This window comes from Apodemus sylvaticus, chromosome 15 (assembly GCF_947179515.1).
Source record: "Apodemus sylvaticus chromosome 15, mApoSyl1.1, whole genome shotgun sequence".
In the NCBI taxonomy this organism is placed as follows: Eukaryota; Metazoa; Chordata; class Mammalia; order Rodentia; family Muridae; genus Apodemus; species Apodemus sylvaticus.
In genome coordinates, this window is record NC_067486.1 from 13,377,366 (window position 1) to 13,403,352 (window position 25,987).

At 42.0% G+C, this 25,987-nt stretch overlaps 1 protein-coding gene across 6 annotated transcripts in view; it reads left to right on the top strand.

Annotated features, from left to right (window-relative positions):
- Positions 1-25,987, top strand: part of App (amyloid beta precursor protein) — a 227,419-nt gene that overhangs the window by 150,620 nt on the left and 50,812 nt on the right. For all 6 annotated transcript variants that reach the window (XM_052158106.1, XM_052158111.1, XM_052158108.1 and 3 more), the window contains 5 exons: positions 2,684-2,817; positions 8,124-8,198; positions 8,769-8,927; positions 19,362-19,490; positions 21,072-21,171. In XM_052158106.1, coding sequence (XP_052014066.1) covers positions 2,684-2,817; positions 8,124-8,198; positions 8,769-8,927; positions 19,362-19,490; positions 21,072-21,171 — 597 coding nt within the window. The remainder of the gene's footprint in view (positions 1-2,683; positions 2,818-8,123; positions 8,199-8,768; positions 8,928-19,361; positions 19,491-21,071; positions 21,172-25,987) is intronic.

Sequence of the window (25,987 nt, forward strand, 5' to 3'; positions counted from 1 at the left end):
ACATGGAAAAGCCACGGCCTGTCACCTGCAATGGACTTTGTCACAGTACAGTAGCTGACCCTGGGAACACAATGGCTTTCAGATGTAGGGACTTAGGGAAAGAGAATCTGAGTTCTCTGCATGGTCCTTCCTTTGAGGTCCTTTCTTGTCAGAGAACACAATGACAATGAAAGACTAATGTCACTTTAGTGTCCCAACTCGGGACGTGTGTGTGTGTGTGTGTGTGTGTGTGTGTGTGTACACTTGCACACACATATACGTGCATATACATTTAAATAAAGAATCCTACTCTGAGGAATTTACTTCTGTGGTGTTTGTGGATACTGGTAAATACATGATTGACTCCAAAGCCATGGAAATCAGTATGTTCCCAGTCCATGGGCAAAGACCAGTGTCTTAAACAAGAATCCAAAAGCACAAATACCTCCTTCTTTTGTATTTTTGTCATGTTCAGGCTCTTGCAAAAGCACCTGAAGGGATCTTAGCCCTCAGATCCACTCGCTAATCTTATATAGAAACACCCTTGCACGCATACAACAAAATGAAGATTGACTCTGGTATTCTGTAGCACATTCAAATTAGCACATAAAATTAACCAGCATAGAAATATACCTTGATGAAGCAAAGTAAGTGGTCATGTGTTGATTTCTGATAGAACTTACAGCAGCTGCTATCTACATTGGTACATTCCCACCGAATGAAATATAAAGTGCTGTTTGCCTGGTTACCTCAGCCTGTTGCTATTTTATTTATTAGTATTTACTGTAGCGTCTCACTTTCACTCTGCCAGTAAGAGGGGAAAATGGTTACGCCCATGGGAAACAATCTTTGATAAGGTGGTTAGGAAACACATGCATATTGATTTGCTTGAGGTCATACAAAGCAAATATATTTGTCTTTGGTATCTTTTCTGTTACAAATGGTGTTTAAAATTGCAGATCATTTTTCAGTCATTCAGGATAAGAAACCAGATATTTTATTTATTTCCATGTTCTATGAGGACTATACATAAGTTGAATTTTTCTGGGTTTTCTTTGTTCATTTGTTGTTTGTCTGTCTGTGTGTTTTCCGGAAAATGTGTTGCTTTTCCTGTACATGACATTGCATAGTCCTGTGTTCTCATTTATTTTCAATGCATTAGAAGTAAATGTATGTGATTTTTTTCCCCAAAGCTAGCATAAAAGATTTCTGTGCGACAATATGGGAAGCAATAAAGGCACCAGCATGCATGGAATGACCTTTGTGACTGACCCCTTATTGTAAGATGCAAGACATCTTACCAATAAATAAAAATCCTGCAATGCAGAGTGCTCGGGTCTCTTCCCCTGGGCACCAGCTGGTGTGAAAACGTTGTCTGAGGTTCACACCTAGCTGGACCTAATTTCAGAGTCCTGAGTGGACCTTCCTTCCTTCTCCCCACTGAGCAAGTATTCCCTTTTTTTATCAGCTAGATGAGGACAAGTTCTCTGAGGTTTCAGGAATAACCTTTGCCTCCCCACTTCTGCAAGTGTCACACCTGAAAACACCCACTATTATTTTTTGAAAAGTAATGATTAACTGGTGACCTGAAGAAGGAAAGAAATCCGAATGCATGTCTCTCATGTTTATTGAAATGTATTCTGGTTTCTGTTAACATGGTCAGACCTTTGATTCTAGCGCCAGTCATTTTCTTAAATACATAGACAAGGTACTAGCTTCAGCCGACTTAGCTGCGAAGTTGCCATTGAGGATATTGTATCCTAAGTCTCTGATTCCAAGAATTTGGTGAGAAGTCTGAAAAGAGTATTTTAAACAGTGGTTGATATTTTTGAGTAAGCGTTTAAGTTCACTTGAGGATGATGATGTCATTTCCTGTTTAGGGGGAAACCATATTCCTTTTTAAAACTCTCTTTCCTCTATCTTGTCGCTTTTAAATACTTTCGATTCTTCCTAATCGCTACTCATTTGTGGGTTAGAATACTTTGGTTTTATGGTTCAGTCTTTGGTTTTAAGAGCATTCTTGTTGCCACATAACGTCACACTACGTAACGACAACTCGGATCCTGCCTGGTGGTATGGAATTCAAACTAGAAATCACTGTCTGTTTGACTGACAGTGTGATGAATTATAGATTATTGCCAAATATGCAAAGGCTGAATGTCCTCTTGTGGTTTCTAAACTGCACTTGTTGGTGTTTCTATGTCTACCCATGGTGTTCTAGCTCATGAAAGGTAGCTTTGTCATTAAGCTGTCTAAAACACAACATGCAGAATTCCCACTTCGCTGAGATGCCTTGATTTCACAACAGCCTTCTTTTCAGATTCCATTGGTGTCTGCAGGACTTATAGTGTAGGAGGCTGGTGATAGATACCCTTAGCTACTTCCCAGATTGCAAAATGGCCAGGCAGAGAGTGAAGATTTGATGAAACACAGACATACTCCTACAGTGACTGCTGCAGGAATGCCTGTCTGGGCAAGACATTTTTTTAATGTTATAGTTTTTCAATGTGCTCTTTTGCTACGCACTACAGAGATGAAACATGCTTCTGCCATGGTGAAATGTCTCTGGGTGCTTCTTTAGGCTGCATTGGCACCTACTGTGCACTGTTCCTTTACACGATTCTCTGTCCTGGGAAATGACTGGCTCTCACACAGATTGGGCATTCTGTTTCTCTTCTCAATTTGCCTTCCCTCTCCTTTCTAGTTCCCACGACAGCAGCCAGCACCCCTGACGCCGTTGACAAGTACCTGGAGACTCCTGGGGACGAGAATGAGCATGCCCATTTCCAGAAAGCCAAAGAGAGGCTGGAAGCCAAACACCGCGAGAGAATGTCCCAGGTACAGAGGATCCTTCCTTCCGCCGTCTGTTGTTTTGTTATATAGGGAAATCTGCGCTCCCCTCTGCCTCAGCTGGGTAGACATAAAGTTTAATTTAAATGTTTGCTACAAGGCCCCAGATGGTGGGATTCCCCCACATCTATCCCTGTGCACGGTCACATCAAGTAAAGACAAGTATGAGAGGATTTGGAAGCACGGATTCAATCCTGTCTCTCTGTTAAAGAAAGGTACTCTGAAGATGGTGAGGCAAGAGTTGTTAAGTGATACATTGTTGTAAACTTTATTTTGTGTGTATGTGTATGTCCCATAGCAGGCTGTATACTTTAAATATGCTTTGAAAGAATAGGAGTAGTTCAATCAGTAGTTCAATCAGTAAACTATTTACTATTACCCATTAAGCACGAATCTGAATTTGATTCCCGGAACACACATTCAAGAAGCCAGACCTGGTGGCCTCTGTTTGTAAATCCAGTGTTGGATGACAGGCAGATCCCTGGGACTTAACTGCCCGTCCTTTCTAGTCTGCTTAGAGTTCCAGCCCCATGAGATACGCTGTTTCCCAAGAAGTGTAGGGTACTAGAGGAAGAACACCTACATGTTTAAGCTATGCCTTATCCCTTGGGCCAAATCCCAACTAACTTCTTTATCAGCCTCTGTGTCCCAGGCTCCAGTCACCCTGCAGCAGATACTATTGCTTTGTGAAAATTCCCTCTGCCTTAGAACCACCCAGCTGATCCAACCAAGATAGTCACTCCTAAGCTGGTTTACCTCACATCGGTACGAGGTACATCCTCCTGTCAGTCCTCTGCTTGAGATTGGCCCTGGCCCTGTGTCCCTGGGAATTGTGAAGTCTTCTCCATAGAGGTCATCTCCTCAGCTGTTGGAGTCCTGAACAAGAAAACCCTTATTGTAAACAGAACTAATGACGTATCTCAAAAAGCAGGACAAGGTTGCTATCTCTTAAAGATGTCTAGCTTTAGTGCTTGACCCTACTCTTGCGGTTGTAATGCTGAGAGAAAAGGATTTACAACCACCCTGGACCACAGCATCCTGGCCATGAACTATAATTCACATTTCACTAGTTGCCCGTGAGGAAAACCTAAAAGCACATTGAACTAGAAAGCCAACTGAATGAAACGGGCCACTAAAATCAATCCCCCTGAAAACTAGAACTCCTCACATTTTTTTTCTTCATTAGAAAAGTCATTAGGAAGGTGTGGAAGGACTCATTGGGATTTACGACAGTTCCCTCTTTTTTAAACTCAAAATTTCTGATCCTTTCAGAGGCTTCCCTGTGACCATTAAAAAAAAATAATAACAGCCCTGGGTACATAATTGCACAGAAGGCCACAGGAAATATAACAAACACTGAGTGCTCCCGTTTCCAGTGCCTGCCAAGGCACTCTGACCCCAGGGTTGCCTCAGCCTCCTGCAGGCCTGGCCTTCTGCAGCTGGAAGCCACTCCTCTCCTCCCTCCTCCCTCCTCCCTCCTCCCTCTTCCCTCCTCCCTCTTCCCCTCTTCCCCTCCTCCCTTCTCCCTCCTCCCTCTTCCCCTCTTCCCCTCCTCCCCTCCTCCCTTCTCCCTCCTCCCTCTTCCCCTCCTCCCTCCTCCCTCTTTCCATCCTCTCCTCCTCCCCTCCTCCTTCCTCCTTCTTCCCCTTCTCCCCTCTTCCTTCCTCCCTCTTCCCCTCCTCCCCTCCTCCTCTCCTCCCCTCCCCCAGGCTCCTTTTGCTCTTGACATTGGCTTATTTTAGAAATGTCCTTCTCTTCTTCCCACCCACTATCTCACACAGTCCTCTGCTGCACATCTGGCTTGACTCGGAGCAAGTGGCTACTCTAATCTTTTATTTGATGCTAAAGATTTATATAATAGTTTATGTATTGATGATTTTATATCTATAATTATATGTTTCTAGTACACTCTAATTTCTTTTAGCCCATAAAAAATTATACGAGGCATGCCAACCTTGTATTTCATTCTTAAATCCACGTGAACTTTTTTTAAATATTTTTTTTTACCGTATCTGAGGTATTTTTATGTAATTAAGAAAACTGGTTTCAGGTACTGTGTTGGCTCCTGGCACAGTCTGTTGTGGGACTGAGAATCCTGGGGCACATCTACTTGATCCGGGACTTAGTTCATAGATTTCCAGGAGACTTTCTCCATCTTCACATCCCAGATCAGAGCCGACTTAGCTGTAGTCATTCCCAGAGCAGAGAATGCTCCTGGTAGATTCCAGCATTACGGGTTTGGATGCCATTTATCTCCATAGTCTGTGCTGCTCAATGCCGGGGACTTTTTGGCTTTGAACTTGTGTGTCTCTTAGATCTCTGTTTAGTAATCGTCATTTTCTCTGCATGACATAGCCAGGCCTCTGAAAGAGCCAGAAATCCTCATGGAATTGATCCCTCTCTGCACGCAGTGAAAAGCAGAGGAGGCCTGAAGTTCAGATTCAGACGACTCCAAGTGTTCAAATCCGGAGCTCTCCAACTTGATTCTTACTGTAGCTTTCAATTCAATTTCTGGGTTAGCATACAAAATAATGGGCCTCATCCATTTCTGCTGCAGGTACAGAGGGTTAGGGAAGATGGCATTTGTATGGATGTTAATGACGTAGCCATCTGGAGATCTTGGTCACAGTGTGACCAGCATGTGTCAGATGCAAGCAAGCACACACACAAAAATAACCTAAATGGCGCTCCGTCACTGTATTAGTTACTTCTTGTTATGCCAAGCAACCGACAAGAGCAACCTAAGAAAGGGAGGTTTTGTTTCGGTGTAGAATTCCAGGGTACAGGCCAGAGTGACACAGTAATCCTGGTGTGAGGCGGGAGCTAGAGGCAGCAGGTCACATGACACCTGCAGTCAGGCAGCTGCAGGTCACATGACACCTGCAGTCAGGCAGCAGAGTGCATGGCCCACTCTCTCCAGTTCAGAATCCCCAGCCGCAGCCCAGTGCTACTTAAATTTAGGGTGAGTCTCCCCACATCAGTTAACCCCTGTCAGGTCTAGAGACTTGTTTCCATGGCAACGCTAAATCCCATTGAGCTGCCAAGCAAGATTATTCATCACACTTGTCTACATATCTAGTCATTTGGTGTGTATATAGAATGAAGTCCTTCAGAACAAAAATTTGCCTGATGCTGAGTTTTTTAATATAATCAGTGTCAGCTTAGGGACAGCTACTGGTACTGACCCTTAACTCGCCTGTAGATTGATGTCCCACTCTGTAGAGGCACACTGATCCAGTAGGCTCCTTGGCCTGTCATAATTCCTCATATGTTGGTTACTCTCATAGCTTTCTTAAACTGGTCTGTAGAATGAGATTACTGCTTACAGGGCCTGCTGTAATCGGGCATCAATTAAATCAGTCAGACTTTGTTAATCCAGTAATATTATCTATCTCCAGTGTACCCCAGTCAAAGCCACTGGCTAAGGGGTAAATCTTCTGCCCACAGCATATCTGTAAGCGGTCCTTAAGTGATGGCGTGGTCCATGGATGTGTGGGAGTAGAAGATGTTGTTAAATTATTCTGAAAAATCAATGTTTAAGTTCGTTTATCTAGCAATACGTATTTTCAACGCATTAGCTAGGTAAATCTTAATTATTTCATGGATCTGTAATTCCAAGAGGGCGATACAGGTTCCCAACGTCTAAGATAAAATGATTGCAAGGGTACATAATGCAGGAAGTCGACTTTCACACCCCATTAAGACATTTGGTTTCCATCTCAAACTAATTTTGAGATGCCTTGCCTGAGGAATCTTAGTTAGAACATCGCCACCCGGGAATGTTCGCTCCCATAGAGGAAATTGAAACATTTTTCTTCCCAGCCTCGTCTCATCTATAAAGCAAAGCATCTCTTCAATATCTCTTTGTCCACCACTGCCCCTTACCAGCTACTAGGAATACTCAAGTCCCTTGAACAGTTTGCACGTTTTCCGTGTATCTTGTTCTCAAGAGATTAATTTAGAAATCCAACTCACATGCTAATCAGATGTGACTATGTAAGCCTGGTCTTCCTTGCAGTTTTGGGCGGTGTATAAAAAGTCCCAGCCCTGTAATCGACTCGGTGTCTTGCCTCATCTTCCTCCATTCGGCTCACTTTACAAGGAAACCCACTTCACAGGCCAGACAGTAGAAAAGGAAAGAGCAGCCACGGGTGGTGAACAGTTAACCAGCATTGTTCAGCAGCACACAGCAATACACACTGTACTCTGATCAGTGAGCGAGAAGATTGGAGGACAGGAAACAGTCACGACACAGCAGGCTCCATTAGTGTCTTACCTATTGCCACAATCAGGAGATTATAATGCATACTTTCTGGGGATTTCTGGGTAGATTCGGAGTCATCCTTGCTACTGGTGACTTAGGTTGCTGAACAGGAAGAGTCCACTCTTCATTTGCACAAGGAGTAGACCTTAGCACTTCAAACAGCAGAGCTCTTCTCTCTCTTCTGTGTCACCTGTCCTTTTTGTGACATTGTATTCCTGGTCCGCACGTACACATACCCAAAATACACCACTCAGAATGCGTTGACTTGATGTCGTAAAAGGTTAAAATCAATGTCTTAGTTCATTGACAGGAGACTTCGTTCAGATAGCATGTGCCTTCCTCTTAGTCAGGGTTTCTATTCCTGGACAAAACATCATGACCAAGAATCAAGTTGGGGAGGAAAGGGTTTATTCAGCTTACACTTCCATATTGCTGTTCATCAGTAAAGGAAGTCAGGACTGGAACTCAAGCAGTCAGGAAGCAGGAGCTGATGCAGAGACCATGGAGGGATGTTCCTTACTGGCTTGCTTCCCCTGGCTTGCTCAGCCTGCTGTCTTATAGAACCCAAGACTACCAGCCCAGAGATGGCACCACTCACAAGGGGCCCTCCCCCCTTGATCCCTAATTGAGAAAATGCCCCACAGCTGGATCTCATGGAAGCATTTCCTCAAGGGAGGCTCCTTTCTCTGTGTAACTCCAGCTTGTGTCAAGTTGACACACAAAACCAGCCCATACAGCCTTTTATGGGTAATCGGTGTTTACTCACATCAAGAAAAATGACTTTCAGACATTTCTCAAGGAAAATGAAAAGATGAACCAACCTTATTTAGAGAGGCTGCAGTACATGTGGGCATTTACCATACTGCTGGCAGAAATTATTTATATTCTCATAGGACAAATATTATTCACATTGGGATGGGTGTGTGGTGCATTTTTAACAGGAAACATACTGTAATATGAGCCACTGTGTTAAATCTGTATTTGAAAGAAGAATGGAGGATTTTCATATTGTCTTATGTCATCTTTATAGGTCATGAGAGAATGGGAAGAGGCAGAGCATCAGGCCAAGAATTTGCCCAAGGCTGACAAGAAGGCCGTTATCCAGGTAACACACCAGACAGGACGTGCCACACTCAGTCATCAAGGGTCGCCAGGATCTGTGGGAAACCCATGTTCACATTTGCATGAATTTGGCTTGTTTTCACTCCTTGCTTAGTAATAAGTTGCTTCCCTTACATCTGCTCCCAACTGCTTTTATTTTAAAAGATTTATTTTACATATGTGAGTACACTGTAGCTGCCTTCAAACACACCAGAAGAGGGCATCAGACTTCATTGCAGATGGTTGTGAGCCACTATGTGGTTGCTGGAAATTGAACTCAGGACCTCTGGAAGAACAGTCAGTGCTCTTAACCACTCAGCCATCTCTCCAGACCTGTTCCCAACTACTTAAAAATAGAACTAATCACCCCCATATTTCTCCTATGGCTTGCAGTGATGCGTCTTTTAAGTGTCTGGAGTTCTCAGCTCTTCCAGTTCCATGGAAAATTTAAATGAGATTAGGAATTTAGGACTAAACCCGGTCTACAAATGACCTTGGTCAGACAGAGAGACTATCTTTGCACTAATCATCATGTTGAGAAACAAACATGTTTGCGTGTTATTTTTCACATCAGCATTTCCAGGAGAAGGTGGAATCTCTGGAGCAGGAAGCAGCCAATGAGAGGCAGCAGCTCGTGGAAACGCACATGGCCAGAGTTGAAGCCATGCTCAATGACCGTCGCCGCCTGGCCCTTGAGAATTACATCACCGCGCTGCAGGCGGTGCCTCCAAGGGTAGGTGACACTGAGATCTCACTTTGGGTCATAGCATCATCAGTGGTGGTGTTCAGACAGTGGGGACTGGAGGCCACAGGGAGGAAACTAGGAGAAATGCTATAAGTACTTGATTTGTAGATGTGATTTAGGTACATTGTCTCCTAAAGACACGGGGTCACAGACCAGTGTTGGCCCTCCCTTAACTCTTTTGACAATTCCTTTATACTGTTTTCCATGCTGCATTCTTATTTTTCTTTAAGCCACCATTTTTTTCTCTTTTTTATATAATAAGAAACAATCATACCTTTTGCCTAATGTATTCTCGGATTTGCCTAATGTAGTCATATTCTCAAATCATATTTACCATGTATCATTTTTCTTCTGCCCAGTGGACATCCTTTATGGTTTCAAGTGCATGTAAGATGAAGTTTGTAATCTTTGGGTTAGAATGTGTATAAGCTAGTGATATATTTATGCCTGAAAAACACCTCAACTTTACTCTTGGTTTTAAAAGATATTTTGGCTGGGTATAGAATTATTGATCCAGGTGAATTTCTTTTACTGCTTTAATGATGTTTGCTGTCCTCAACAGATCATTCTTACCACCTCTACAAACAGTCTTTTGTTTGATCTGGCTGTGCTAAAGGTTTTTTCTCTTTTTCACAGTACCTGTTTTATCAATGTAAAATGATGGAATTCCATCTGTCCTTAGTCTCTTCTGGACCTCCCTTCATCTCATATCTAAGATTATATCTGATACTTCCTTACATAATTTTATGTCTGGTCATTTTTTATTAGCTATCATACACTATAAACTTTATGTTCTTGGATGCTAGGTACTTTTGTATAGCTAAAAATATATGCAGACTTATTTGAAATCTAGGTAGCTTACCTAGATTTGCAGCTTCACCCTTTCGAATTTCACTATTTTTAGATCTGTTGGGTGGGGTGAATCTCCTTGTTGCTTGTTATTACTATTTTCAATCAGGATCCTTCTTGATAGTCTACTGTCAGTGTTGAGTTTCAAATTGGATTGCCAAGAACCAGGCAGTCCTGTGTTAGACATCTGGGTACCTGTTACCTCTAGCCTCAGTTTCTTATACCAGCAGGCATGGAAGAGTCCTCAGCTACAGTCAGCCAGATAACCTGCAGTTCTCTTGTAAAAGTCCTGTAAAGTCTAGCCAACTGAGTCTCTAAAGACTCCTTACTTCCTGGAGTCCACTGTCTGAGATCCCTACCTTGTACAGAGACACTTGGGGACCATGGTTGCTGACAATTAATAGGACCTCACCTTGTGGGTCTCCTCTTCCTCTGTGGTCCATGGTCCTTACCTTGCAGAAACTGTTCCTCTTATTTAGTTCATCTATTCCTTCTCTAGGCAGAAGGCTGAAATCTTGGTCGTCTCGATCTTGGCCAAAAGTGGAAATTTGTCCACTTTATGTAATGGAACCCAAACTCCACCCACTTGTACTGATTTTCCTCACCACTCTGACTCCCTTTCCCTGTTAAGGGGCTTCTGGCATTTCTCTGGGTAGCGAGAGGGCACTGATTCTTTTGTACTGATGACATCGCTGTGATCTCCGGGGATGGGGTGGCTGGCTCAGGGTGACACCAGTAGTCGTGGACAGAGAAAGCCAGCCGTGAGTCAGTTGCCTGCTGCAGTGTCTCTTCTCTGGACCATACTTCCTCCCTGAACAAAGAGCTTCTCAAAATAAGATATCTATATTAGCATTTTATTCTCTGTGAGCTGTCTCTGTCATTACCCAGACAGTACTTAGTGAAATTCTGTCTTTTGTCTCTCTGCGGATGACAAAGGTCCTTGCTTACTCTTTCTTTAGAGAGCAGGCTTTGGTGAGGAGAGTTGTGGGGGTCATTTGTCAGGCAAGAGTTGTTGGCTGGATTTTTAAGACTAAGCCCACAGGCCTGAGTCTTGGGGCACTTCCTCCTGTGCATAAAGTTACCGACCTCGAGTGTTATTTAAAATTTGACTCAGCCACTGCACTTAGCTCTGTATTTTGAAAGGTGTTAGAAATTTGTCTTCTTGATTGCCTTTGTGCATTTCTCTTAAAAGATAGAAGAGTTTTCATTGAATCTTATAATCTGATCTCAAGTCCAATATCAAAAGTAAAATGTTTTTTGATATGTTGCTTATAACAACCACAAAGCTGAACAAGTTATTAGAAAGGTGACTTAAATGCACACTGACTATTTGAACACATGGTAAAAGTAAAAGGGTTTTTTCTTTTCTATTTTAAAACAGTCTAATCTTATTCTGAATGGTCGCCAAACTTCATAGACAGATCTTCCTCAAGACCAGTGAGAAATACATGACCAGGGACACATGAGTTCTAGTTTTAATTAATTCAAACAGAAAATGAAGGGATAAGTTGGAAAGCTTTGGAAGCGTCTCTTTTTCTCAAAATGTATTCATTCCCAACTTCCCTCCAGAGAGGAGCCGCCCTCCGGCACTTCCTTCTGGGCACATCTTCATGGGCAGCTGTCCACAAACTTCAGAGCTAGGATGCTCTGTGGCCCTTTCTGTGCTAATATCTGCTTTTCTATCAGCTTTTAAAGTGAAAAACTTCCTATGAAATTATTATGAAGTGTTTAGATATTTAAAAGCATTTTATAGAGCACAAATGAAAAGTGATCCTTACCAGAGTTTGCCCCAGAGAGCAGGGAGTTAGTAAGAACTAAGAACTTCTGAGAATATGTGTGCGTGGCTTCATACACACACACACACACACACACACACCACTCTTAAAACCATTCCAGAGGTACAGTTGTTTAAATTTAACATGCATTCTAATATAAAACTCATCAGTCATAACTGGATTCTAAGAAATCTTACATTAGTTTTATTATATAACTGTTTTTAATAAAAAAAATAAGAACTTGCAGTTGTTTTAAAACAGTGTAGGTGTTGGGAAAGGATGGAATATAATTAAAGCACCCTAAGTGCATTCAGCGTTGAATTGTTAATTCATTAGAGAATATTTGAAAAAAGAACAGAGGATCTCAAATGTGAATATGCAAAATTAAAACAGACCCTGGAAAAAGTCGAGAATATGTCACAGGTGGCATTTGTTGGAAGATCAGACCTCTTGCCAAACCTTTCCCAGAGTCTGTGTTGCTTTAAGGTATTTTTTTGTTTACTAATTCCTGCTCACTCTGTGGGCTCTGCCTTCTGGGTTGTGTTACTAAGCCTGTTTATCCCCGGAGAGCTTCGGTCTGTTTGGTTTGACTAAACAAGGCTTAAAGATGCAGAAGTCCATATCAGACCTGGCCTTTCAGTGCCGTGGGGCTGGAGGGGGTTAGCTCTGTCCCCAGTGTCTGTACTGCTAACATTAAGTTGAAGGCATGAATCATGGAGCTGAGGGCAAGGGCTAGATCTCAGTCTAAACCTAATGTAATTGACAAAGGTCACAGGTTTGTGGGAGAGGACTGCAATCAGCCTGTTTTCCGCAGGTTCTGGTGTTATATATACCTGTGTTTAATGCCCAAGACAGCCATTTAATCTGTAACTAGGGACAAGTTACTTAACAAAAGAATTCATCCTCCCCAGTCTGCAAATCGGGGTTACATTTTCAACATGTTGAAACAGCAATTAACATGTTTCTAGCTTTGGTGGGCCATAATTCAAAACCAGAAGGATTCACTGAAGGTTGAGACAGGCCTGTAGAGAGTACAAAGACATCGTCCTTTCCAAGGGGTCTGTGAGGTGGTGTGGAACACTTGGAGGCTTTGGTGACTGTCCCAGTTGGGGAGGTCCGCTTCCTAATTAAAGAGGAGCCAATGGGCAATGACGTTTCTAAGCTCTTTGAGCATGTGCAGTGTGTTTCTAGCAGAGGGAACCATGCAAAAAAAAAAAGATAGATTGTGCAAAACCTTTCCATGTAACGCATCATTATCATCTGAACTAAAAATCACCAAACAGAAGGAAGCCATGAGAACAGTCTATCGCCATTTTCTCTATTCAGTGAAATTTGTGTTTGACCTACCTTTGGTTTTCTAAAGAAAAAGATTATAGAAACATTTTGTATCAGCCTCTAGAGTTTTCACTCAACTACTAAACTTAACGGGGAAAAATTATTTTCTAAAAATTTCAATGTAAGTTTCCCAAATTGGTTTTGATTTCTTTCCTTGGTTTATTTTTGTTTGTATTCGTTTTCCTGTGAGCTTTTTTTTTTTTGAAAAGCATGTTCTTTTATTGAAAAAGGAAATAAAAACATTTTATGATAAAATTGAAGATTTATGTGGAAAACATTTCTGTTAGAATAGAAGAGATATCTTTGATTTCTCCTGTAACATTGAGAATGTGTATAAAATGTTGATGGCAAAATCGGGAATCAAACTCAGCAGGAGTCATCATGAGGATAGAGGTATAGCTCTCTCAACTGTGTCTTTAAAACACCACACAATTGTTTCATATGGTTTATGGCACATGCTGAATACTTTTTGAAATCTGAGATATAAAACTCCAAAAATCTGTGGCTTTATAAAAACAAGAGAAAGATACTTCCCCACCACCACACCACCACCCCTCCCCCACCCCCCCCACCCCCACTCCTCACCCCCCAACCTCCCCACCCCGGGAAGTAAAGTTCAAGATTTTAGAAACCATTAGCGTGCAATTTCTTGTTTCAGGAGAGGTTTTTTTTTTTTTTTAAATATTATCTGAAACAGGGACAGGTTATGATTTCCTTTGGTATCAACATGTTATAAAGACAATGGATGGATATCTTTTGGAATTAGTAAAATGAGTCTTGTTAAGAGAAGATTGGATATATTTGGACTCTGTTATGTATTTTCTGGGATGATTGATCACTTCAAACATCTTCTTAAAGGGCCAGGGAATTAAGGATAGACACATCAAGTGAGTTTGGAATTTCTGTGTGGTCTACAAATGTTGAAAGACTGGTTTTCTTGTCTGAGAGATACTCACTTGCATGAATAAGATGTGAAGAATAGTTTACAGGCCAAAAATATTTACAAAATTATACCTGGCTCAGAGTCACTCATCAATTTAAATACAATAAGTTATTGATTTGTTTAACAGTCACTTATTAGCAGCTACATTGAGCCAGGAACTATGAGGGGAGGCAGGAATAGGCCATACCTTGTTCCTGTCTCAGAATGTGTGTGCTCTACTGTACAGTGAATTCTTATCTTCTGTGCTCGCATCTGTAGTCATCTAATCCATTTCCTTACCGTGTATCCCTCATCTTTTCAGAAATTAATTTTTAAATGCCTTTTTTCAAAAGACAGTATGATTCCAAGGTGGGGAGGTACAAATTGGAAGGGCCACATCAGCTGCAGAGAGAATGCAGTTACATCATAAAGGTGCTAACAAAAACAAAGCCAATGATAATAAAGGGGGCTGGATATAATTGGTCCCAATGGGACAGACCTGTGTCTTTATTCTTAACTATGAGTTTTAGATCCCACCCACTGCCACTATAACCAAACTGCAGTGTTAATACTTAACTGAAATTAGAATTTGCCAGTAAAATACACATATACACATACACACACATACAAAACACACGTATAACACATATACAATACACACACCAACCCCAAACCATCCATATGTGTGTGTGTGTGTGTGTGTGTGTGTGTGTGTGTGTGTGTGTGTGTCACTAGAGACAATTTCAGGAGTTAATATTAATAAATATTAAATTATTTATTATCAACATATTTATAACGAGCCACTGAATTTTTGCTTTTTCTGTGAAAAATTCCGTTTTGAACGTGAGTAACATCAGACTAACAGTCATTAACAACAATTACTTTAAGACAATTTACTTTTGTGCTCTCTCTATAGACACAGTAGAGATACCAGGCATTCTTTCTCCTACCATTCCTACATGGATGTTTCTTCCTTCTTAACTCAAGTTTACCAGATTCATCTTTGTCCTGGCATAATCAAATGAAGCTCCCTAGACAGTGAGGATTGCTCATTACTCTGCAATCGATTATATAGCTCTAGAATTAACTAGTGCTCACCTTGGAGAATTGTGGCTGAAAGTTATAAAAAAAAAAAAGTTTCACTTTTCCTTTCCTCTCCTCTCCTTTCCTTTCTTTCCTTTGCTTTCCTTTGCTTTGCTTTCTTTTCTTTTCCTTTTGAGGCAAGTGCACTTGAATCATCTGCCAAAGCTGAACCGTTTTCTTTGAAACAAATGAAAACATAATAATGCAGGAAAACATTGCTTGTTTTTCTTCTAAACGCACTGCCGTCTATGAGGTCTGGGCACACGCCATTTTAGGTGGTTTCTCTGCTTGTTCTCCAATATAGGGATTAATCTTTTTAAAATTTCTAAACATGACCCCTTAAAATTGCAAGGTCAGAGCAGTCAAGCAGAACTCTGCAGCTGGGGGCCTCTCAAGGTCTTCAGAATTATCATGTTTCCAGACTTCGCTCATGGGAGTCCCCAGGCTCACAGGATGATGAGGTCAGAGCTCATTCTGCGCCCCCGGGGCTCATGATGCATCCGGGTCCAGGGCTGGGGGACCCTCGAGGCCTGGCGTGTGGCTGCTCTGTATCAGGCTCTGGGGATTTTCAGAGAAAGTTAGGACTATCTTTCCAAAACACACAAAGAAATAGCGGCATTAAGCAAGATAAGAGCTTGAAACCGTGTGAACACATTCTTTCTTTAATTATCACCAGACTTATTAAGAAGATAAGGGTGAATGCAGAAGGAAAGCCCATGAATATCACAAAAGCCCAACTTGTACCTAATACCTTGAATCACTTTCCAGTAATCTTCTAACAAGATTGACAGGGGACGTTCCTATCTTGCTATTTCTCCTTCCTGCTTCAGACCTTTAGCAAAGTACAGCCTCCTGCCAAGAACCTAGGACCAGAAATGAGATTCAGTAATCTAAATCCAGATCTTCTCCACCACTGTAAAGAACTGCAGTCGGTGTGCTGTACAAACTCAGCACTGTTATCTGCCCTAGCCACGGTTTCATTTTCGCACCATTTTAGTTACTTGTGGTCATGGTCATCCGCTGTTAAATGAAGATTCCAATTTACAGGTTTAATTATAAACCGTATGTTTTAAATAGCTTTTATTTCACTATATTGTTATTGTTTTATTAGGGAGTGTTGGAGTTTCACTGACCAATTTATAAATCAATCATCATCGTAAGCATGTATGTATAGTGCCCAGCACAGTCTATGTACTGATCGGCACCTGTCTCTGAATTTAAAGAACGAGGGATTCAGATGAGAATTCCCAGAACACACTTTCTCACCATCCAGTTACATGGCTGTCAAACCCGTCTGCGCCTTGATAGAAATCTAGCATGTTAGATTCTAACACAGGCTCACGCAGTGGCCAGGGTACAGACCTATGGAGGCAGGCAGCTCTGTCGGGAGCAGAGTCCCCATGCCACACGGACCCATGTGTCCCTTACATCACTTCAGCCCACGGGGTCCTTCCCAGTGCCATTTTGGTGAGATGGAGAGAAAAGCCCTCACTGTGCCCTAGTCGGGATGCAGATGTGATGAGGTTCCACCACACAACCAAACAAGTGGCCCCACCCAGCTGGATAGCCAGCTCAGCCAGTGTGCTGCTCCTTCAGCCCGCCAGGGAGTGTCTTCCACAGAGAACCAGCAACTGTTGAAGCAGTGATGAGTCGGGGAAAGAAGATGGGCTGAAGAGTAGGAGATGAGAACCAGGCACCGACAGGAGCATCTTAAGGCCTCCTTGATGGACCAAGCATTAACATTCAACTAGTCAACTGAGGAAACTTTTTAATCCTGAAATTCCTCCTCCTCCTCCTCCTCCTCCTCCTCCTCCTCCTCCTCCTCCTCCTCCTCCTCCTCCTCCTCCTCTTCCTCCTCCTCCTCTTCCTTCTCTCTCTCTCTCTCTCTCTCTCTCTCTCTCTCTCTCTCTCTCTCTCTCTCTCTCCCCCCCCATTAGCATTAGCATTAATACACAGTAAAAGGGATGAATATGTGCGACTTACCCTGGTGTGAAAGACAGGAAGCTAATCCGTGAAGAGCACATGTGTTAGCTCCAAGAAATGACCTTCCCCATTCTCTAAAAGATACTTTGGCTTAATTCAGAAAAACAAGGCCAGGCTGCAGCATCAGGTGCAGTTGCTTTTGGGTGACAATTCTTTCAAGACAAAATGCCTTAGAAAATCGTTTTTAGGTGGCCAGCCCTGGGGGGGTAGGGGCAGATGAATTAAAAAAAAAAATGATGAAAGAAATTCTTACATTAGAAATTGAAGGTTTTTTTTCCTTCTCTGAACTCATAAAAGCGGAAAAAGGCACATTTTCTTCAAAATAATCTTACCCTAGAGATGGAAATGGAATAGACAACTTAAAGTGCATTAGGAGTCATCAGGCAGATGCATCATGGGTAAATGCAGTCAGTGTGACCCTTCTGTCTCCAGCCTTGAAAGTGTACATAGCATAACAAGAAGCTAGCGTCACGGTTACATAATGCCCTGGTTATGCAGTGCTTCAGATAAAACTGCTCTCGGCGGCAGCAGCAGGCAGCTTTTAATTTCTGACTTGTAAAGATGATTTTTCAGTTACTATAGATCTCTCTCCTTAAATATATGCTTTATAGGTTTAGTTTTTATCAGTTATCTTAATCTTCCTGAAACATGAAATCAGATCCTCCGTTTCATAATCTGGCTGCATGTCACTGTGCCAGTGGGACTTGTGATAACAGGCTACCCAGGCCTGTATGTAAAGCAAGGGTGTTGCTCTGCCTTGGGATGGTGCTGAGACATCTCGTCTAGAATAAATAAGTAAACCAAGCAGAAACAAGCAGTTTATCTGGGGGGTGTGGCTTTGTTTGTATTCTGAGGCACAGGAACGTGGCCTGCAGCCTGCATTCTTCAAGTACAGAGCACCAATTCCGGGTTGGGCACCATGGGTGGGAGCTCCTGAGAGACAGGAAGGGAGACCTAATCTGGGCCTGTAGCTGTCACATTGAAGAGAGTGGGCCTGTAGCTATCACATTGAAGAGAGGGATCTAGCGTAAATAATGCAGTACACTGAATGCAACTACTGAGTGTTGCACAGCTCCTCAAAGTAGAACAGAGAAAGGGCACCAAATTCCACCTAGAATTGCCAGGAGAATGCTTCAAAGGTAGATATAGATACAGATACAGATACAGATACAGATACAGATACAGATATAGATACAGATACAGATTCAGATACAGATACAGATATAGATACATACATACATACATAAATATGTACTGTAATACACAGTGCATATTTTGGGGCTGTACCCAAAACATAGTAATATGATATGTATCACATTGCCATGAAATATATACATATATATATGCATATATCACTATATATAACTTTGAGGCATTATACAATATATAATATATGCATATGTAATAATATATAGTAATAAGATACCATATATTATATAGAGTATAATAACACTGTAACCCACCCTCCTGTTTACCAAATATATACTCAAATGTACAAATGTATACATATCACACACTCATTCACATATGTATATGTGCATGCACATATACTTAACATACGTACTTTCTGATAATAAATTCCATACCATCCAACTGTTTTTCAAGGTGTCGAACACACATTCTTTTACTAACTGTATTTGTCTAAACATTTCCAAGTCCATTCCTGACATGTCTTCATGAAGAATGTATGTCCTTGTACATCACCTTCTGAAATCATAGGGCAGGATACCAACAGCAGTAGAACTGCTAGAGACAAAGGAAACTTAAATCCTTTAAAAAAAAAATGTCTTTGTGTAAACCTAGAATAAATTAAAGTAGAACCAGTTAGAATGAAAACGCAAAACACAAAACAGAAGCTCTTAAGAAGAAACTTAATTGTTGCTGGCAGTTTTAGCATCTGATTGTTTGAAAAGAGCTTAATTAAATTTCAAAGTAAAATAACTACAGTTTAATGAGGGCCTTTGTTCTGGGGAAAGATAATGTCCCATAGAACTTATCAGGTATTCCTTGAGCAACAGTTGAGTAGTAGTTAAATTGTCTGTTATTTTCTTATTTTGATTGTTACACCACTGCATGTTACTAATGAAGGGATTATTTTCAGAGCACTAATTCTGGTCTTGGGGCTGTGCACAAACATCGTAATGTAATCTCATGAACACTCCATGAATACTTCCGTGGGAAAATAGAATCTTACAGAAAGCTGGGAGATCCAAAGTTGATTCTCCCTCTACAGCAAAAAGCAGCTATTTAGAAAGAACACGCGGACTCAGGACAGTGTCAGACATACTGAGCGTGCACATAGTTTATAAAAAGGAGGAAAGGTCTGGGTACCCATCTGTGAAGAATTGGGAGGACTCGCCACAAGCTCCCGTGCAGGTGCACGAAGGCGCATCATGGCATCCTTGGACTCTGCGAGTAGAAGAAGGGATGCTTTGCACACACTTGAAACCCGTGTTCTTGCGGTTTTCCTCACAGCCTCATCATGTGTTCAACATGCTGAAGAAGTACGTCCGTGCGGAGCAGAAGGACAGACAGCACACCCTGAAGCATTTTGAGCATGTGCGCATGGTGGACCCCAAGAAAGCTGCTCAGATCCGATCCCAGGTAAGCTCTGAGTGTGGGAACCTTCTGCCGCTTGCACTCCACGGTTGTTGCTTCTTCCATTGATGGGAAGATGTTTACCTCCCTCCGGAGCACCCATGATGGAGGTGTTGTGTCCCCTTGGCAAGAGTTCTTTAATGTCTGAAACTCTAAAAGCTACTCTAATGGCAGCAATTCTATAGGACTTAACATGAGAGGCAGAAGGATTGATAGTTCAAGGCCAGCTGGGCTACTTGAGAGAGATGCTGTCTCAAATAGGTGAGGAGCAGAGAGGTGACATATCTGTAAGAGAGCTTGCTATTCTTGCTGAGGACTTGAATTCGGTGCCCAGCCCCCACATTTCACCACCACTTAAAACTCCAGGTCCAGGGGATCTGACACCATCTTCTTCTGGTTCCCGCACAGATATCTAAGCGCACCCAAACACGCATATGTACATAAATAAAAATAAGGCAAGTCTTTTACAAAAGGAAGAGTGTTTTAGTAATGTGTGCCTTGGCATTTTCTAAGTTTCCCCAGTCATACGGAATATAAATTCTGAAGTATTGAGAGCAGCAGAAACTTTTAATGCTAGTCATTAATCTTTTAGAGCTAGCCACCAGGGAGTCATTAATCATTTAAAGCTAGCCGCCAGGACTGGGAAGTGGCTCACAGTTGACAGAGTGGGGCCGGAGTTTAGATGCCACTGGATATGGTAACCCACCAGTAATCCTAGCACCGAGAATGCTTAGACGGGATCCGTGTAACAAGCTGGTTAGCTAACATGGTCATAGTAATGATCTCTGCCTCAGTGAACAAGGTACAAAGCAGTAGAAGATTCTCAGGGTCAGCCTCAAGCCTCTATACACACCCATTTGCATGTGCATCCTTATGCTTAGCAAAACACGCACAAATATTCACACATGTATGCATGCATGCATACATACATACATACATACATACATACATACATACATACATACATACGTAAAAATAAAGCCTCCAGAATGGAGAAAATGATAACTCAGTTAACAGAAAGCCATATAATCCAATCAGCTAAACTATACCCAGTGAGGGCCAACTCCATTGAAACTGCAATGTTTAGGTTTACTAGAGTCTCAATGAAAATTTGTCATTATTATTTTCTGCTTTCTTGTTCCCAGAGGTTGAAAACCAGGGTCTGCCTCCAGAAGTCTAAGATTTTTTAATTTAAAATCTAAGATTTTAAATAAAACTAAAAATTTTATTTGCCTTCCTTACAAAATATCCAATCAAATTGAACTATTCCTATGTATTAGAAAATTTGCAAAGATTATTTCTATAGGAAATAGGGTATTTAGGAAGCTTCAGTGTTTGGAGTCTGGTAACAGATGTGGTCCTTGTTTGTGATTGACTGTTACAAGCATTCAGACTACTGGTAAATACTGATAAATGAGAGAATAAAAGAGACAAAAAGCAAAAAGGCCCTTTAGTTCAGTGTTCCAGGTGTGTGTGTGTGTGTGTGTGTGTGTGTGTGTGTGTGTGTGTGTGTGTGTGTGTGTTGGGTGTGGCATTTGTCACTGTTTTGTTAGCAGGGTTTGTTCACTTGGAGTTGCCATTTTACAGGTTATGACTCACCTCCGTGTGATCTACGAGCGCATGAACCAGTCTCTGTCCCTGCTCTACAATGTCCCTGCGGTGGCTGAGGAGATTCAAGACGAAGTTGGTAAGTGAGCTGTCCTTCTGATGTTCATTTTGAGAAATGTCTTTCCCCCAGGGCAAATCAGGGCTGAGAGCCTTCTGTGTCAGTCACCCGTGCCCCTGCGCCTACTAGTTGTAAAGTACATTTGTGGTTTGGCAGAGGGAGGTCGCACATGTGTGAGTGAGTCCAAAATCCTATAGTGCACACGGCAAGCAGAGGAAGGAAGATATGAGGTGTTGGAAGATATCAGAGTTCTGCTCTATCACGCCGTTCCTGGGGGACAGTCTCTTACTGAACCTAGAGCTTGAGTGGTGGCCAGCAATGCCCCGAGATTTCCCTGTCTCTGCCCTTAATGGTGCCAGGATTCCAGGGCCACATGCTATACAAGGATGCTGAAGATTGAATCCCATGTTGACAGTGATATTCTAATTTATCCAATCTTGTAGTGAGTAGAGATACTCACTACGTTTTCTACTTTATAACTAAGAACAGTCATTTTAGTTCTTAGTTATAAGAACTACCATGTGTACCAAGAGCTCAAGTTCCCATTTGTTTTTCGCTTCATTGGATTTCTTGTTTCAGTTTCAGTTATGTTTGTAAGGCAGCAGTCAGTAATGAGTCCTCTGTATAAGAAGCCCAGAACCAGGCACAGTAGTACACAGTAATTCATAAGTGTAATTGTGGCACTTGGGAGGCTGAAACAGGGGAATGGCTTCAAGTTCAAGGCAGGCTGGTACTACGTAATGAGTTCAAGTCCAGTCTAGGATACACAGTGAAACCTGTCTCAAGAAAAAGATAAAATAAAATGTATATAAATGAGAAAAATTCTCCACAAGGAAAAAAAAAAACAAAATTACACTCTTGCTGAATTGAAGTTAAAATTTCTTGATGTGTGTATTAAATGAGTGTGCTTGGGGTTAGCTTAACCCTCTTGTCCTGTGTGACTTACATTAAGGTAGCGTTAACAATATCAAACTATGGAACGAAAAGCCATTAAAGGGACTGGAAGGGACTATACTGAAGCCCACTAATTACAGTTGGCTCTTTCTGATTTCTAATTAGCTCTTAGTAGAGCTTCTCAGTTGGCATTATACTTCTATATCAGCCACAAGTGAGTTGGGCAGATGGTGACTCGGATTCCTCAGTGCTGCAAAATGCCCAAGAACGGGACCACCCAGTCAACTTAAAATCTCAGTGACAGAGAGATAGATAACTAGAATCGCACTTGTTTTTTCTTTCTTTCTTTCAATAAAGTAAGAAACTTCCAGGAGGGCAGATCAGGACCAATTATGTAAAAACTAGGGTTGGAGAGATGGATCAGTGGGTAAAGTTCTTGCTGGATGTTTAGAAGACCTGGATTAAGATCCCTAGCTCATATATTTTTTTAAAAAGTCAGTTCATGATGCCTGTAACCCTACTGTGGGGGCAAAAGCAGGTGGATCCCAGGGGCTTGCTGGCCGGCACTAGTGCACCTGTCTCAACCAATAAGGAGGAGAAGCCATTAAAGAAAACATCCCAACACACACACAATTACTGTCATTCTAAATATACTGGAGGCCACGTACTTACAGAAAATCTTTCTAAGATCTTTCATTTGGCATTCTGGTTGCTCCCATTTTAAGATAGTTGTTTACCGTAGAAAAAACCACTTGCTGTAATGAACACATTACAGCCTGTCTACCACAGGCCTGTGTGCCCTTTAAGCTCCTAACGCAAAAGGTTAAGGTAAGAGTTCTTTGGGGAGAATGGGCTAGCTTGGTTGTCCAACAGACAACCCTCAATCAAATCGGATGAAGATAAACCCCAAATTGGCCCTGTGTGCTATTTACATCTATTTGTATATCCTTTATATATTAGGCTCTTTTGTTCTTATTTAAAGTATTCTATAATAGAAGTGTGATTTGTTTGTTGTTATCCAATGGAGAGAGAGCCTCATAGAATCCTTCCGACTTGCACCTTACAGTATACTCAGTAGTCCGTGGGTTCCATTCACCCACCGTTTCCCAAAATCATCAAACTTCAGGTTTGAATCAATTCAATAAAGATAAAGAGAAAGCTAAACTTCAGACCTGTCAGCAGAAGGGTGAGATGGGACACACACGATGCTTGTTATATCTTCTGCGTAAATGTTGGCGCCTTTGCATACCTTGACTGGGATAAGCCTAGCATGGCCCATAGCTTGGAAAGAATGCAGCGTTATGCTGCATAACACAGGTGGTTGCTTTCTGAGTAAAAGGCTTTAGGCTGAGGAACTACCAGTGATTCTTTAGTGACACAGATGCCCCTCAGTACATTGTGCTTCCAACCTTAAATCTCTGTTATGGGCTGAAATGGGTGATAAGGGGGTCTTTACTACAAAGGGGTCATGCTGTGTGGCTGGGGGTGGGAATTGGAATCAAGCCTGTAAGAGAGAATAAATAAACAAACCATATTGACTAGGGCACAGGATTCATGTTGCCAGAAGATTCTGGCCCTGATCATGTTACCCCATGGCGCTTCCCTGGGGCAGCCCATCTGGTGATGCGACAAACTAGCCGTAGTGAATCCCAAATCTGTAGTTCTAGTAACCACACACATGTGTGCCTGAGAGACTCTGGACCAGTCCTTCCCAACCTTCCTGATGTTGTGGTGACCCCCAACCAACCATAAAATGATTTTGTTGCTATTTCAGAACTGTAATTTAATATTATGAATTGTAAGTATCTGATATGCAGGATATCTGATATGCAAGGCCCAACGTGGTCACGAGCCACAGGTTAAGAACCAGATGCTGTAGACTCTGGAACGACATACTTAACCTTACCCTGCTTTTATGGTCTCACTAACGTCCAGCTGGATATCTGAGCCTTTATCTCACTTTAGCCCTCTCACCCAGATTCTCCCTCTTCTGATAGCCTGAGAAGCACAGGTCTCTGTCCTTGGAAAGTTGCATCCCACAGGATCCGACTGAAGCCTCAGCATTTCTGTACAGTCTTAACTGATTAACTAAGATGGCGGAGCAGGAAACAATGGTTTGGTGAACTGGTCAGAATCTGCCCATGACATCAGTGTCTAGGTATCTTACGAAAGTTCACCTTGGAGCACTGGACTGTCGTGTATAGAAGGAGCAGGGGGTCTAGAGAAGGAATCGGGGCCTACAGTCATTCTACACGCCTTCAAAGGCCAGTCCCTCTGACATTGGGCGTGTTCACTTTCAGCAAGGCTTTCTTGTATGTCGCACCAAGGCGGCATATGAGCACATATCATCGATGAAGAACTCTGTGGCATTGTCCCCAGCTTATAATGGAAGAAAGTGAATCCTAGAGAGGCCACTTAGGATAGTGAAGGGATAAAGCTGGCACTGAAGCCAGGGTCGGCCTGAATCCCACACCTGTGTTCTCTCTGTCACCCATTATCCTGCACAGTGAGTTTTCTTCTCTTTAACTTTAGTGTCTACACCTAGGGTTTAAACCTGGGAGGCTTGTGTTAAATCACTCATTTCTGTCACAGCCATGTCAGATCCTCTGAGCTCTACTGCCATCCGTGGTCTTTGACTCCGGAACTAGCAGACAGACTGCTGTGCTCTCTAGGTCTTCATTGCTGTGGTCTAGGAATGGACCAAATCATCAGGCTTCAAGGTAGATGCCCCCTAAATTATGAGATGATCTGTTTCTCGATAGTCCTAAAACCTCCGTGCTAAGCTCCTTCCTTGACCCCCTCCTCCCATAACCATTGCAGGACATACCTCCCTTTCTGCAGTGACAGTGTTCCCTAAAGCTGTCGTGGTTGGTCTAGCTGACAGAATGATATCATTGGGAGTGGCAGCAAAGGAAAGAATAAAGCAGACTTCCCAGAGCCCTTTCAGCACTGTATGAGGTGGCTCTGCGTCCCAGCCTTGACACTGTCCTGTGGTCATCGCCACACTTTACACAGTCACATGGTTGACTGGTTGGTTAACCATGCATCTGATTTGACTCTCCTAAGTATTTTTCCAAAACGCTGTCAGATCCTTTTACAAAAGGCTGACTATTTGTTACCGTATGATTTTTTTTAATTCAGCTTAAATTATTATTCACAAGTTCCAGAGCATGCACACTATTTAATGTTCTCCTTTAGGAATGTTTTGCATATAAATTATGAAGCTTTCTTGTTCAGAAAGGTGTAAGAAACGTTGATTGAGGTGAGCCATTGTCTAATTTCTTCTAAATATTGTTTAGGAGTTTAGTGTTTGATTGAGGGATGATTGAGTCATTGTTCTAACAAATTGTAGAGGCTCAGAGCTCCTGCCGTGTAGACCATCATGAGTGAACCTTCAGAGGGGCAGAAGCCCTTCAGTGCACACTGCTCTTCAGCTCAACCTTGACTTTGCCAACTTCCCATTTTTTTAAGCAACTAGGTGTTTTTATCCCTTGTGATTTCCCTTAAGTCCGTGCTAAATTGGTTCTGTTCTATGCCTTGTACTGGCGTTGAGGGATTTATTATTATTATTATTGTCCTTCACGGTTTTCAGATTGCAGCTACCTCAAGGCTGTATGTAAAACCATAGCAACTTTCCATTCCGAGATTTCTGTCCCACACAATGCTATAATGACCAATTTATGAACTAAGCAGAAAGAAGGAAGGAGGACTGCAACTCGAATTGTTTCACCTCTTTGTTGTTGTTTTGTTTTTACTTTTAGCATTTAAATAAATAAAAAAGTGAAATACTATAAATCAGAAAGATCTGTGACAGAGCAAATCTGTGGTTAATGGGATTGGTATTGAATGATATGCCAAGGAGACGGGAAAGCCACTGTCATGAAAGAATGCTTACTGTTGTTACAACTTTGCTTTTTATTAGAATTTTACTGTAGCCTCTTGA